The sequence below is a fragment of the Aspergillus nomiae genome, assembly GCF_001204775.2.
Source record: "Aspergillus nomiae NRRL 13137 chromosome Unknown contig00067, whole genome shotgun sequence".
Taxonomy (NCBI): Eukaryota; Fungi; Ascomycota; class Eurotiomycetes; order Eurotiales; family Aspergillaceae; genus Aspergillus; species Aspergillus nomiae.
In genome coordinates, this window is record NW_015378122.1 from 1 (window position 1) to 15,177 (window position 15,177).

Below are 15,177 nucleotides of genomic sequence, written 5' to 3' on the forward strand. Positions count from 1 at the left end.
ATTGCAATAGGAGCGAGGATTTGTATCTATATAGTACATCGCCAGAAGCTCCATACACCATCGCAAAGTGGCATACACCCCCCATGTATCGAGTAACTAACCAATCGCCAGATAGACTCATATCAGTAAGAAAGGTAGCACCGCCCCCTTGCTAGAATTAGGAAGCCCGACAAGGATCAAATGACAAGACCGACATGGCCAAGGGTTAAGGTTAAACGCAATGGGAACAAATAACCACCTATCCCAGGAGGTGCCCCCAGACATGCGGAGAGAACGAAACCAGAGTACTACAGGGGACAAGGTCTAGATGAGGCGGGCTGATAATAAACCCCCTCTCCAGAAGCCAAAATTGCAGTAGCCCACCCTACGGTTGACAACTCAGGCTGATAACTCCTCCAGAGACTAAAACTGTAGTGCCTGGGTTGGCTGAAGACCCGATATAACTTGCCCTCCAAGGTAAAAGCCTTTGAAGCTACTTAACCTCCCTAGTCGACAGGTCATAAACACCAAGATACTGAACGTTCATCAGCCTCATCAGGAAAACATTGCTATATACTAGCTATGGTCCCCAATAAGGCTTGACCCTAACGCCCCAAAGATCCCCCAAGCCAATCGGTAGATCGAGAAAGCATTCAGCATGGTCTACCGAGAAGGTCTGTTGGTACGTCAGCAATACCATCACTGGTAAGATTAGATAACTGGGTTACTAACTTGAAATCCAAGCTGAACCAAGTAAAACCTCATATATATACCATGGCCACCGAGATATATGTCAAGTCAGCATCAAGACCAGCGTTCTTATACCGAGCGACATGGCCATTGGCGAATTGCCTATGAACCCGGTGTAACATAGACAAAATGTCTTGCTCGTCCACCAGACTGCATATACTGGATAGTTAAGTGCTAGCCGAGGCCTGGCATAGAGACATCAATTTGCCGGGCCCCTTCAAACATCCTTACTATAGACATCTTAAGATCCTGAGGACGTTGAAAACATCGTTCTCCCAGTGGCAAGCTGGCCTATCCACACTGAGACTTCACAGGATAAAGAAACACAAGGCAACGCACACCAGGATAAGCGGAAAAGGTACTAACTTGAGCTTATATTTTCTATATCACCAGCCCAATTGTGCCCCCCAGAGTGTTAATACGATTGACCGAAGTCAACAACTGAAATTTAGCCCAACCCATAGTATAGTTAACACTCTACACAAGCACCGGGTACTTCTGTCTAGATCCACGCCCTCCAGACAATGTTGGACTGAAGTTCTGGAGTTCTGATACTGTTATCTTGTCCTTCAACATACACATAACGAGGTTGATGTATCAACATGGCCACAAATCATAACGAAAAATAAGACAAAAAAGTTAACAAGAGAGAGAAGCAAAAATACGACCGACCTGGGACTCGAACCCAGAACCTTCAGTTTTGATCATTGACCAATGGCCTACTAGGAGACTGACGCTCTACCATTGAGCCAGCCGGCCCAGAACCTAGTTAAACAGTAACAAATATTGACACTATCAACCTGTGCTTATATTTGAGAGAAAGTTCCTCAAGTTGTTCGAGTGTGAACATACATTACAGCAGAAAACCTGGCGGGCTGTTTTCGTGACAGGGTGGAAGATTGACATTTATGTTACAGTAACGGGCTGTTTCGCCCAGGGTATACTTTCTCACCAAGAAGAGAGAAGTATCGCGCAAAGCTAACCAGCCAAGAAACACCACTTGTCTCTCTTTTAACACCAAGTTATATTGAGCACAAAGTACAGATGCGTATGATGGAAAAAGTGTAAGAGTATCTTTTAATGCATGAATAAAATCGAAGAGAGAGAAACACGAGCGTGAAACCATTATTTCTTGCCCTTCTTCTTCTTCTTGCTTTGGGACGCTGGACTCCCAGCCTGCTCATCAGCCTCGACCAAAACAGCATCGTCATCGCTTCCAGTTACGGAGGACGGCGCACCAGATGACTCGGGGGTCTTTGTTGCAGGGGTGGAGTTGCTGGTCGTGGTAGGAGTCGTGTCGGTCGGAGCTTCGGTTTTCTGTGAAGGTGCGGTCGAAGTAGAGTCCTCGGCGTCCAATTCCTTCATGAAGCCTTCCTTGATGCTGGCTCTCCTCTTTTCCCACCATTGACGCTCCTCGTCCAGCTTAGCCTGCTGTTCAGCGATGCGCTCGCGGTAGAGGGTGTTGTTCATCATTTCATTGGCAGACTGGAAAATCGTTTGGCCCCAACCGGGTACATATGCGTTGGCCTATATTCGAACCATTTAGTGACCACATCCTCAAGATGCCCCAAAGCGAAGCACAAAGAGAGAAAAACCAACCTCAGAAACAACATCGCGAACCTCATCCTCCATCTCCTTCTCCGCCCTCTGAAACCGTTGCCACAGATCATCACCCACACTACCGCGCTGAAGCAGCACAGATAAAGCCTGCTTCTGACTACGCAGGGCCAAAACCCGCTTGATATCTTCCTCTGCACGTCTTAAAAGCGCAGCCTTAAGCACCGACTCAGGTACAGCGGGCGCCTTCTTCTCCTTAGAAGAGGTGGCAGGCGGGTCAATGTGAAGAAGGGAGAAGTAGATATCTCGTTGCAGGTGAGCAGGGAACCATGGTTCTAGAGAGTACGCCTTTTCTAAACGTTGTTGGTTAGTATACTGATGAACGTGGCTTTTCCAAAACGGTGCTGAACATACGGGCTTTGCGCTTGCGGTATAATGAGGAGAAGGTTGCTAGGGAGCCGATCAGGACGCTAGGTAGGCGAACGGTACGGCGAGACTGAGCCAATTTACCATGGCGTTGTATAGGACAACTATGGTTGTCCTGGAATAGCGATCGAACGGAGTTTAACTGTTGGCGGGGAGTATTTAGGCTGGGGTCATAATATCGTGGCTGGGTGTCGTGTAAAGCCTTTGCAGCGCTATCCGCAAAGAGTGTTGCAATTAAAAATTGTGCGCGACAATAAGCAGCACAATGTCGGAGTTGTATGAGGGAGGGAGAGATAACTCGTAGTGTTCTTGCCGCAGGAAATCTGGCGAGGCGGTGATGATCGCGCTCCTTCGGGAAAGGACAGGCTGGTGTCTTGGCCGCGTCACATGTTCACTGCATACGGTTCAATTCTCTGGGATCTATTTACTCAATTCTACTCCGTAGTCAATGATGCTTTGGTGTCCGATGCATTTTATCTACAAGCTTGTCTACAAATTTTGAAGTAAATGAAATGCCTTAAAGCATACATGCACGAGTCCACGTTCGCATAAAAGGAAAAAAAACACGGCCCTTAGAATCCGTAGTACCAACCAAAAAGAAACACTTTGCAGGCTTTCAGAACAGCCATTCCGTAGATGATGAGCAAGATAAGAAATGTAAAACACGATAGGTATAGTTTGAGGGTAGAAGAGACAAGAGGATAAAAGAAAAGAAAAGAGTCCTAGAGCCAGCATTGACTTCATTACACAAGTCCATTGTCAAAAAACACAAACACCCCTAATTCAACCCTATACCAAGAGAAGAAGATAGTGGGTAGGAAAGAAAGGAGATGGAGAAAGAGAGAGGATGAGGGAGAGAGATTAAGGGGTGAAGGCAAGGGAAGAAGTGAATTAAGGGATCTCCTTCTCTTGACGTGGGCAGCAGCATGGTTACAGGTGTTCGAATGATGAACCCAACTGGTCCTTCGTCCTTTGACTGATAGGGCCAATATCTTGCATTGCCTGCATGTCTTCGAGGATCTCATTGAATGAGTCCCGGATGCCAGCGGCCACTTTGCTGCGGTTCCATTCACCCCGCGTGCGCCACAGATAATCCATTAGGCTAGTGTTGATCTGCTCAAGCTGCTCCACCGAGCAACCACTCGTCCGCTGGGTGAGCTGCTCGTGTAGATTTTGGACGTACTCAAGGTCCACAATTAGCTTTGGTGAGCGGTCCTCATCGTTCAGTATCGAATGGAGATTAGCTGGCGGATGAGATGACGGCTTCGTCGATTCATCGAAAAGAGGCACGGGTGGTTGTGTTTTTGGTTGCGACTGACTGCCATTCACAAGGTGTTCGGGCTGCGAATCTGCGTTTCCGGGGAGGGAATCACGGGGCCTTGGTGACGGCTGGCTGCTGTCACCTTGCTGTGTGTCTGGTAGATGCTCTTCTAATCCCACCCGGTCTGGGTACTGGGTAAGGTCAGGGAAATCGTGCCTTATTGCTTGACCTACTATGGGACTTTGCGTATAGTTTGGTCGGAGAGATGATTGATCCGACGATTTTTGGCCTGAAGTTGTCTGCGTAGTTGAAGCTTCGTTGGTATAATCGTGTGGCTGAGATCCCGGAGCCATTGGGGTCATTGGCCCCTTCTGCGAGAAGCTTGAGAGACCTGATTCACGTCGTATCTGCTGGGAAGGCGCTGTGTGGGAATATGGTGGCTTTGGTTGTGCAGATGGCCCAAATGAACTGCCCTGTGTGTCTCTTGTGCCCGAGTGATCTTCCGAATTAGTCATGTAGACATCGCCGTCCCCATCTGGCCTCGACTCATGTGAACCGTTGCTTGTCGGTCCATGGCCGCTTAGATCATTAAGATCTGAGCCTCCGCTTTGATGGTAGCCATTTGTCAAGAAGCTTGCCGTTGATTGCCGTGTCGGTGTCACCGGTCTGACCTGTTCTTTGGGAGGGAGGGCGGGGAATGTCTCGCCTAACACCACAGGGCCACTCGAAGGACCGGACTCAGTATTACCATGCGGTACATTATGGTTCGCTGTATGACCCAAAAAGCCTCCCTTTTCCGCTTCCTCGGCCCTCTTAGCCTTTTCAGCTGCGAGCTTCTCCCTTTCCAATTCCCGAATGTAGACATTCTCGCATTCTGCGACGAGCTGCGGTTCAGCCTGCTCGATGGTGGAAATATCAACTTCAACGTTAGACAGAAGCTCGTTGGCCCTCAAGATTCTCTCTTGATCGCCAGTTTGTCGTGCATCTTTGGCCAGTCGTTTTATATCCGCCAGGAAGTCGCTGGGCCGTTTGTAATATCCATTGGAGAGGCGCTTCTCGATGGTAACGATTTCCATATTGTAAAAGAATTTACCCGACACGGTTTCCCAGAGTCCCGGGACGCCGTGTTTGTCATAAGCCTTCTCGAACGGCCGGAAAGTAGTCCGCTGTTCAATCGGTAGATCGCTTGTGACGGTGTTCGGATCCTCTTCTTCCCAGAGGTACCGGATCTGAGACTCATCGATCACACCGGTTCTGAACCGTTTGTACTTCTTGATCTGATCCATGATAGGCTGGATTCTAATCTTCAGAAGATTCAGCGTTTGGTGATCTTTCTTTTTCTGGGCTTTTAGCTGCTCCTTGGTGAGCGGCGTTGCGGGTTTTGTTGGAGGCGGAGGTGCAACCTCCAGAGTTTCGAGTTCCCTCTTCTTACGGTTTTCAGGATCCGGAAAATGCGCTGGCGAGGTTTTGATGTACTCAACCACCTTGCTGAAATACTCGTACCGCGCTTCATTTCCTGGCGCTTTCAGGTCGTAGAAGTTTCTCTTGGAGAACCCAAACATTTGCCGTAGCAACCCGGTGTCCGGTTCGTCACCAGTCAGCTCCTGGACTCCGAGTAGCAAGACAGGATCGGTGGGAGGGATCGACCGCAGCAAACCCAAGAAGGTGGAGAGCACGGCTTGCCCAACAGTTTCGGACCAAGTTTCTATGTTGGGAATGTAAATCACACTTGGCCTATGCCTCTTGACCTCTGCAAACAGCTGTATGACAGCTGCTTCCGGAGACCGAGTCGAATCGCTGAGGAGAGTAGGCAAATCGAACGATTGCACGTGCAGTCCTTCAAAGTAATGCAAAATGGCAGCCGCCAGATACTGTTGGCCCATGCCCATTAGTCCGCGAAGCAGCATCCTGGGCCTGAAAACTCGCGACCTGTCGAATTCTTGCTGCATCTGCTCGCTTTGGAAGCTTCCAGCGCCCTCGGGCTCCTCAAATTGTGCTTCTTCCAGAGCAGTAAGCCGCTTTCTTTGTGGAAGGATTTCGGAGAGCAGAGCTCTAATGTCCGCCAGAGGATGACGAAGCAAGGATTCAACTTCCTTAGGGAGTGGCGAGGCGCCAGATGAAGTGGACCTCTCCGATGATGGGACCATCTTCTTGATGGCGAGCATGAAGTCCTTCGGGGTGACATTGATGTTCTTCGGATCGATAAGAAGCTTCTTATCGGATTTGTAAATCTGGGGGTATCTTCTTTGTACCGCGTTCAGGGCGGCTTCTGTGCAAAGAGCACGAAGGTCGGCTCCTCCATAGCCCTTGGTGATCTCAGCCAGCTCATCCTTTATATGTCCTGGAAGAGGCGGATCCCAGCCCTTAGTATGGATGTCGAGAATAGCGCGCCGACCTTCGGAATTCGGTAGGGGAAAGTAGAACTCTCGATCAAAACGACCCGGACGGCGTAGAGCAGGGTCAATCGAGTCCGGTCGATTAGTGGCACCAATAACAATGACCTGACCACGGCCATCCATACCATCCATCAACGCTAGTAGAGTAGAGACAATAGACGCATGGATCTGTTCCTGTTTGCTTGATCTCACAGGAGCCAGACCTGGAGGTAGACAAGTCAGTAGTGTTGCAAGAACGCACTCTTGAGGGGTTTTTCACTCACCGTCAATTTCGTCAAAAAAGATAATGCTAGGCTGTGTTTTACGAGCTTCCTCGAATAGCAGTCGCAGCTGCCTTTCAGCCTCACCCACCCATTTGCTTAGCGCATCAGCTCCTTTTCTCATGTAGAATGTGACTTTACGGCCCTCGGAACTGACACTGTTCGCCAAGGCCCTGGCCAGAAGAGTTTTACCCGTTCCAGGGGGACCGTGAAAGAGAACTCCTCTAGGCGGCACGATGTGGAAACGCTGGAAGATCTCCGGGTATAGCAGAGGAAGAGACACCATTTCCTTTAACTGATCAATATGTCCCTGCAAGCCTCCAACACTGTCGAAAGTGACGCTCATATCCACTCCTAACGGGTCTGCATCCGCAAGCGCCTGTTTATCCTTGACTTTGCCCAGGTTTGCCGGTGTCCCTGAGAGACCCTGTGTAGCGTCGTGTGTTTGGGTCTGGCCGGGGAGAAGACCAGCGCCATGTGGCCCAAGAGCGGACCCTACACCGGCAACAGAGCCACGCGGGTGATGCAACCCTTCATCATCGCTGCTATCACTGTCAACGCCTCCAGTCGCAGCAGGTGCTCCCGGTGGAGCCAGAATTGCAGCCGGGCCGCCGCCTCCGAAAGGCCCATATGTCGGGAATAGGGTGCGTTGCCAGCTACTGCCGCCTCCACCCCCGCGGCCACCACGGCGCGAGGGAGACTCATTGACCTCGTTCTCAGCTTCTTCAATCGGTAGAATTAGATCCGGTCGTATGATTCGATAATCCACATCCTTGCGGCTGCGCCGAGGTTTTTCATACACAATATCCGCCTGCAACCTTCTACGAGGTCGACCACCCCTCAGATCCTCAAGCTCTTCGGCGAGTTCCTCTGCAATATCAGCTGCCGCTTCGGATTGCCCACGAGATCGAGACGCCCTTTTGCGAAGACCAGGACGCCGGCCGGCGGTGCTGTCCTCTTCATCATCGCGTGCTTGACTGGCTTTACGGGGAGAGCCGTTGGATTTTCCGGTCTGGGATACCTCATCATCATCGTTTGAGTCTTCTTCTTCGGGTTCAAAGTCGCTCTCCTCATCGTTTGATCGTTTCCGTTGAGAACTCTTCGGCTTTTTTCGGCTGGAGCGACGAGGCCCCGAGGCTTCTTCTTCATCTGGCTGCTCGGGCTCCTCAATTTGCTGGCCTCTATTTGGACGAGTTCTTCTCCGGGTTACTGGGCCCTCGTCTTCATCGTCATCATCTTCGTGCTCAGCATCTTCGTTCTCAGACTCGGGCACAAATCCCTCGTCAGCATCTGCCGCTCCCTGCAGGCCATCCCCGGCGGATATGGGCCCTTCTTCGAAGCTGGCGTGCGCACTTTCCATAATCTCGATCTGAGAGCCTTTGATATCCGTGGTCTCTTCAATATACTCTTCCTGCTTCTCCTGAGTATCTTCATCCTCCTCCATAACTGTGGGGACCTGCTTCGATGAGCGAGATCCGCGGCGATTTGGTCGTATTACTTCGGCCTCTGGGCTATGTGTACCTCGTTCGACTGTTTCCACATGGCGACCCGAGTTGGTGAGCGCGTAAATGTCTTCCGACGCGCCTCGTGTACGCCGGGTGACTCGTCGGCTCCCTTGGTCCAGTTGCGGCTGTCGCTTCAAAGCATCACCCAATTTCAGCGTGACTACGGCAGTTTTGCGTTTCTTTGGTGAGGTGTCTTCTGTTTCATTGTCATCGTCCTCGATGCTGCTTGAATCGGGTTCGTTATAAAGTGGTCGGTTCGTGGCTGCCCTTCGCGCTACTAGGCCTCTCGCATTCCTCTGAGCGTTGTCATCAACTTCTTCCTCCGACTCGTCGTAAGACAATTCCTCATCCTCACTGAAGAAATCATCATCGTCAGAGATAATGTCATCGCCGGAACGGCGACGAGCCCTCTTCTTCGATGGCTTGGCTTTCTTCCTCGATTTAGAACGCGAGGCGGAGCGGCGAGATGAGCGGGGGTGGTCGCTGTAGTCGTCGTCGTCCGAATCGGACTTGTTGGCGATTTCTTCGATTGAGCGCTTCATACGAGCCATAGTATCGCGCCAGAAAGGCTTGGGGGTTGGATCTCTTTTGACGATCGCCATGTGAGCAAAGACAGAGTGATTTGAGACAAGTTGCCATGTGATAGGTCATGAAAGACACGAGAAATTCGCGCCCGGGGAGGCTGATGGGGATGTAGGGATATCGATGGAACTCACCAGGAACTGAGTGAATGGAAAAGTAGAACGTATTGTCACCTTAAACGAAAAGTAAACAGACCCAAGCAGACACTGCCATTCAGCACAAGACAATGGTATTGTTTCTCATGCAACCAGACAAAGACCTAAGCTCCCCTGCAGACACGATACATCAATGTTGGGGGGACGACGTGCCGCCCGTGGACAAGAGGTGGTTATATATACCACGGGACTACGGCGAAGCGCAAAGCGCAGGGCCCCGGGAGAGAGAAATCGCAGTGAATCTCACGACAAAAGCCGGTGCGGGAAGGAAAGGGCCCGATCGCATCCAGTGACAGAAGAACAGGAGATGGCGCACCAGAATCAGAAACGAGCGAAAAACGAAACGGTCAAATGGGCCAAAATCCACGCTGCCACACGAGTAACAAAACATCGAATAAACGGGCGTGGGACAAGAAGATCGAAGGGCGGAAAGACTCGCGCACGCCTTTTGCCTGGCCTGCTCCAGCCACAGCTGGCCGTCCGGCTAGTCCTGCCATTCCCGGGGCACGAGCCACAGACCCGCGCCGCAGCTAGGCCTCCTTTGGGGTTAGCGCCCCGGTGCACGTGCCTTCACCCGCGTCATTTTGCCCATTTTGCTCCACGACCGCAGCAGCACTATTCCGTACCGTCAATTTTCCGTTGGTCATGCGAAATCACAACAGCTCAACCCTTCAACCGTCGTCCCTTTGCCGCACCATCACTCCCTCTTCCCACCCACGTAGAGCCCACTGAAACCATCCGTAAACCTATTCACAGTAGAGTTCCAGCTTTCGATGCATAGATTCGGTCAATATTGACCGCTCTCCGACCGGATCTCGACGTAGTCCAGGGCGCAAACCCGAGGTGCCAAAGGATGGAAGAAAGAAGAAATAAGTCGGTCAGGAACCTCGACCTTTCCCCAGGTCCTCGAAGCTTATCGTCCTTAGGCTCCTCCCCGCCTGTCCATCATGATTTAATGCAGAGCCGCTTGCCGAATGCGGCTTTAGCGACCTATTTGTCATGTGACTGCTGAGTCATCGATTCTTCTTCCATCCCCGACTCAATCTAACTTGTATATATATAAATGTTTATATCTACAGGATTCAATCTACTACCGCTAACCCCAGTACATACGAAGCTTGACCAGGTAATATCTCTTTCCATTCTCAATATGTTTCGCCGGCTGCCATCAACTCGCCCCCCGCTGTCACGTTTTCTCTCCACTGCATTCCCATCTCGCAGACCATTTAGCACCACCGGGAGCAACTCGAACGCCCACGAATCCAGTTCATTCAAAGAAGGGGTAAGCTTCCCAGCCTTTGCTGTTAATACTATCATAAATTGAGCCATGGGGCCCAACGCAAGGTCTCCATAACAAAGATATATTCATAGTATCTTCAAGTTTGGAAGGTCAAATAACCATGCTTAAATAAAGGCTAACCCAAGCCAGGTATCCCGGTACAAACTCTTCGCAAGTCCGTTTGCCAAGGTCTTCTTGGGAGCCATCTTCACATACCAAGTGATTTACTGGACATGGCTGAAGCTTGAAATGGATGAGTCGAAATATACCAAGAATCGTACGTGTTTGTGGAGTTCTCCTATTCGTTTTCACCTCCCGCATTGCTCCTAACAATCCCTCACAGAAGAAGTGGCGGCTCTGGAGAAGCAGGCTAGGGAGCTGACGAGCACCCAAAAATAAGGGCTTTTCATCTTATCCTACGTGAACATTGTATTGTATATACCCCGTATGTCAATGTAAGCTTTTGACGTCACTTTCATATCATTCAGAGCTAGTCTGGTAGGCTCAATATGTATGTACAGCACCCTCTAAGAGGATTCTATATATCCATTAGGAAGAGGCTGGCGCTCACTCCCACAACTGCCACAGAAGCTATGAGGGCAACATAAGCATTGTGCGGTATAAGACCAAGGAAAAGGACCCTGCGTACACTGACACTGTTCTCGGGTTAGCCTATCTTTCGTCTCCCAAACCAGCTGAACCTGAATAACTTACGCAGTAGACGAGGTTTCCATAATGGGATTGGATCGCATCATCGGTCTTATATCTTTTCTCCATAGCCGGAATATCTGCCCGAATATAATAGTCTAGAGACGGTTGTGGGGCGGAGAATTTGCGTTTTCGTAAGTTCGTCTGATCGGGAAGAGGGTTGAACATAGGAGAGTTGTTTTGAACATGAGTGTTCACTTGGCGAAGTGGAAGGTTATGTACTTGTTCTGGGGCCGCCACCGGGGTGTCATCCCGTGGGTTCTCGCCCTCAGAGTTACAGATACTCCCGACAGTATCATCATCGCTCACATCGTCTACTGGAGGCTCACCATCGCCATCTGCGTGCGTTCCGATTCGTTCCTTTCCGTCGCGTTCTCGGCCCTTGGTCAGATGTCCCGAAGGGAGGAGCCAATCCTCGATCCGCTCGCCATTTTTGAAGTGCTCAGTATCTATGTGATTGAAGCGCTCATTCCACGCAGCAAGGCCCTGACCTTTTAGTGGAATGATGTCACGACAGAAGCCGCACCAGAATTGTGACTGTCCATGCGGACCGATGCTGTTCTTGGAGAGTGCAGTCTGCACCTCTGTATCTTCTGCATGGTGATGCTTTTTCAGGTGACGGGCATATTCTCCTTGGTCATAGAACAGGCGAGCACAGGATTGATCCCCTTGCGTGGCATCGGGAAGGGTGCAGCGCCAACTCTGCAAGGGGAAATGCTGGGAGTTCTCGTGTCGTTTCCAGTCGGCTTTGCTACCGAAGGTCTTGCTGCATTTTTCGAACGTGCAACCATATGGTCGCTCATGGCGCTTCTTATGTTTCCTTGAAGTTGAAATGTTAGGACTTGATTGCAGATAAAAGCGCCGTATCTTCACCTACTTCATTTCACAGCGCAACCGCGTGCGCTTCGTGCAGAATTCGCATTGTATCCAACCTTTCTTGTCGGACTTACTGTCAGGCACCGTCTGTGAATCAGCCTGGCTAGGTTCTGGGTTTCCGGACACCTGGTCTAGAGCTGCAGATAGAATCTTCTGCATCATCTCCCGCCTCTCATCGGACAGTCCGTTATTCCGCTCAAGTGACTCTAATTTGTCGCCCATATGGTGGCTATGCCTGCGCTGACTGTTGCCACTATCGTTGCTACTGCTGTTCATCATACTTGCCATGACGTTGACCATGTTAGTAGCCATTTCGGATACCATATTTTCCATTCTGTCAGATTGGGCGTGTCCCAGCCGAGAAGAAGTGGAAGGCTCTAGGTCCGTGTTTGAGCTCAAGTTGAGGGTCGTCAGAGCAGGTAGTTCAAGGCCCTGCGCAGTATCTCTTGCAGGGAGCCTTGGTGTACTGTCCAGGGCAGAATATCTTCGTTGAGTCTGGGAGTTCTTATTTGATTGGAGGCCCGGCTGATTAGATGGCCTAAAGAGAGGCGTATCTGGAGATCGCAAACTGTAGAGGTCCTGACCCGAATCCCTCCTGACATATTCTGAATCAGAAGCAGCAACCGTTACCTCGTCCGAGATGTGGTCGGCAAAGGATGAAGGCTCAACTCGTGGCTTTACACAAGACTCATACCAATCATGCGACCTGGACGAGGTTAATGCTTGCTTTTTATTTTCACGTATCCATAGGCAAGCTAACTTACCTCTTCAGTAGCTCATTTGTATCCTCATCATTGTGCATCCGGGAGAGATGCTGGCGGAAGTTGTCCAACCGGGGCCATTCCTTGCCTCGGCGTGGACAGTTACGCCCGAAACACATGTACAGCACTTTGGGGCCACGCTCTGGCTCCTGTTTGTGGACGCACTTCTTATGTCGTGCAAGATCATTGATGGTACCGAAGCCTTCCTTCCGCGTACAGCCAGGCTCGTCGCATTTGAAGAGCTTTCTATGTCTCGCTTCATGCTTCCTGCTGCTTAATTAACTTCATGGCCCTTCTGCATGATGATTTTGTTCAAACATGCCGAAGAGAGGAAGCATACCTCTTATCGGATGGACACTTGCCCGTCCAAGGGCAGTTGGGGTAATCACATGTAATCATATCATGACACATTAAAGATGATGATTCTGCCATCTCCAGTGCATCGACCACTGTGTCGCCACAGTGGGATGGACCGAGATCTAATATTGACGACCGATCTTCTTGTTCATGTTCATGCGGCGCTAAGAATGGGCTGCTGACAGAATCAACCGCGTAAGACGACGTGGTGACCGACCGTGTGGCACAGCTGTGACTGCAGTATCCCGAGTCTGAGGGGTGGAAGCCGTTATAATGACTGTCACTCTCGGAAGTTGCGCTGTACTGCCCCGTCGAATATTTGCGGCCACCTTCAGACGTCTGCTGGAGGTTATTAGCGTTAGGGAACCCCCATAGTGACGTGTTCACCGGCACGCCGGTTACTTGAAGCGGGTTCCATGCATCTTGGTTGCTCTTTAACCGCGGGTGATGGTACTGAGAAACATCTAAGCTGGGTTGAGGCGGCGGTGACGATGTTTGCTGGTGATGTGGTGGCCATTGGTTGAGCATCGATAGATGGCTGTGCGGTATAACTGCAGAGTCAGGACCGAATTGCAGGCCTAGAAAAGACGCTGGATCGCTTAGAGCGTACTCAGAGACTAAAAGCCCATCCGACGAGTACTCTAACTGCGGTGAGGCTGGTGCGACTTGCCGGTCCAGCATGCCTTGGAGGATATCCCCGGAGTTGTCCCAAGCTAGTCTTTTGGGGTTAGGCTCCTAAAGCACATGGGCATAGTTAGTTTACTGGAAGATTTCATGGAGGGTTGACAATTAGGTTAAGACTGAACGAGATCGGACGAAGGTCACATACGTTCATCGCTGCCAAGTCAGCTGTCTAAAATGACCTTGCCGATAATCGCTTCCCCGTCTTGGATATACCGACAAGCCAGAGGATTGAGGATGTGTCAGGGTAACGCGTGAATCGAGTGGCAGAGTGATTTATATAGGTGTTTGAAGCTTTCACCGGCCATGAGTCTAATATAATAACTTGTAGACACCATCCACTGTCAGAATGGTCTTCTTGTAGAATGGTGATAGTTGAGACGAGACCAAACATAGTCAAAAAGGGAAGCCGATGAGAAAAGTCGGGCAGTGAGGCTGAGTAGGTTCTGAGATGAAACATAGACTAGGATGTGACTGTGAAGAAGATCCGTTTTTAAATAGAACAAGGTTAATTAACACACTCCCTATATATAATTAATAAAAAATAATGACAAGGGAAGACGAGAGGGAGCATCAATGTCAACGGCGGAGAAGAAGGGAAAGGATAGACGATGTGATCGACGGCCGGTGGGTGGACACTAACTCCATCGCAAAACCCCACGCGATAACGTGTTCAAACTTCAGAGAGAAAAAGAAAGGAAAGGTTTCCACATTGGCAGGACAGGAGAGGGAGGGGGGGGGGAGACACCATGACCCAAAAGTACGTACTGTCTGTGCATCCATACGAAGGGACCAATGAACGGGAACTCGACTGCAGAGGTCCATTGAAGCTGGGAAGCATAAGGAGTATTGGAGGAATGGGGATTAAGGATCTGCCAGAGCATGGAAGTTGGTTGATTCTCTACTATTCTTGTTTGGGGTTGCAGGGGAGATGACCTGAGAGCTGAGGAGGGGAAATTAACGTGACTCGACTCAACCCTTCACTAAGATCTGTCATACATCAAAGACAGAAAACAGAATTTTACTCATTCGTTTTTCTTTTTTCTTTTCTTTTTTCTCTCTCTCTTAAGGCATGCGTTCATGTCGCATATCTGTACATACATATTGCTCTCATTCAGCTACTATCTCCCCATCCCCTTCCTTTCTCAGACCCATTCCGTCAGATATGACTCCAGGTACACACACAGAGAGAGCGAGGCGTGTACAGGTATGTATGTACATACGGGCTCCTAGCATGCGGCCACTGATTGCACAAAGAGCTCTACCCCTGGATAGTCGGATCGGACGAGTAGAATGTAGATAGATTAGATCTTAGACAGCGAGGAATTGCAGCCTCATCATTCCTAAGGTATGGACGTCTCGGACGGGACATACAACTTCATTTTCCAGAGGAGGGGTGTGCAAAGGGCGGAGACCCTCCCACCGTCAATCTCCACATCGGGAATTGATTCCCCGGGATTCGTCAGCTGAAACGAATGAGGTTCATGACTAATGGACTTCGTTCTCTTGAGAGAACGAAGGGAATGTCATGTAAGGGGGCCTCCATGGCACGCGTGGTATGTGGTCCGTGATTGGCAAATGAAGGAAAATGAGAAGAACTCCATCGGCATCATGACAACCAGCAGGAGAGCCAATAAACACACG

The 15,177-nt window shown here is 50.2% G+C and overlaps 3 protein-coding genes across 3 annotated transcripts; 1 reads left to right on the forward strand and 2 right to left on the reverse strand.

Moving 5' to 3' along the window:
* Positions 1–1,721: 1,721 nt before the first annotated feature.
* On the reverse strand, positions 1,722–8,736 carry ANOM_003852 (chromatin segregase YTA7; the record flags this gene model as incomplete). The annotated part of the gene is made up of 5 exons (XM_015549109.1): positions 1,722–2,256; positions 2,329–2,639; positions 2,701–2,924; positions 3,647–6,572; positions 6,633–8,736. The coding sequence occupies 5 exons, from the start codon at positions 8,734–8,736 to the stop codon at positions 1,855–1,857; spliced, it is 5,967 nt and encodes a 1,988-aa protein (XP_015408798.1). The 3' UTR covers positions 1,722–1,854.
* A 1,285-nt stretch (positions 8,737–10,021) lies between these two features.
* Positions 10,022–10,649, forward strand: ANOM_003853 (uncharacterized protein; the record flags this gene model as incomplete). Its single annotated transcript, XM_015549110.1, has 3 exons — positions 10,022–10,153; positions 10,301–10,427; positions 10,494–10,649. The coding sequence occupies 3 exons, from the start codon at positions 10,022–10,024 to the stop codon at positions 10,547–10,549; spliced, it is 315 nt and encodes a 104-aa protein (XP_015408813.1). The 3' UTR covers positions 10,550–10,649.
* Positions 10,599–13,771, reverse strand: ANOM_003854 (putative C2H2 finger domain protein; the record flags this gene model as incomplete). Its single annotated transcript, XM_015549111.1, has 6 exons — positions 10,599–10,806; positions 10,865–11,678; positions 11,736–12,440; positions 12,499–12,762; positions 12,836–13,587; positions 13,682–13,771. Coding segments are annotated over 6 exons (2,679 nt in total), but the record flags the coding sequence as incomplete, so codon positions are not given.
* Between the last annotated feature and the right edge of the window lie 1,406 nt (positions 13,772–15,177).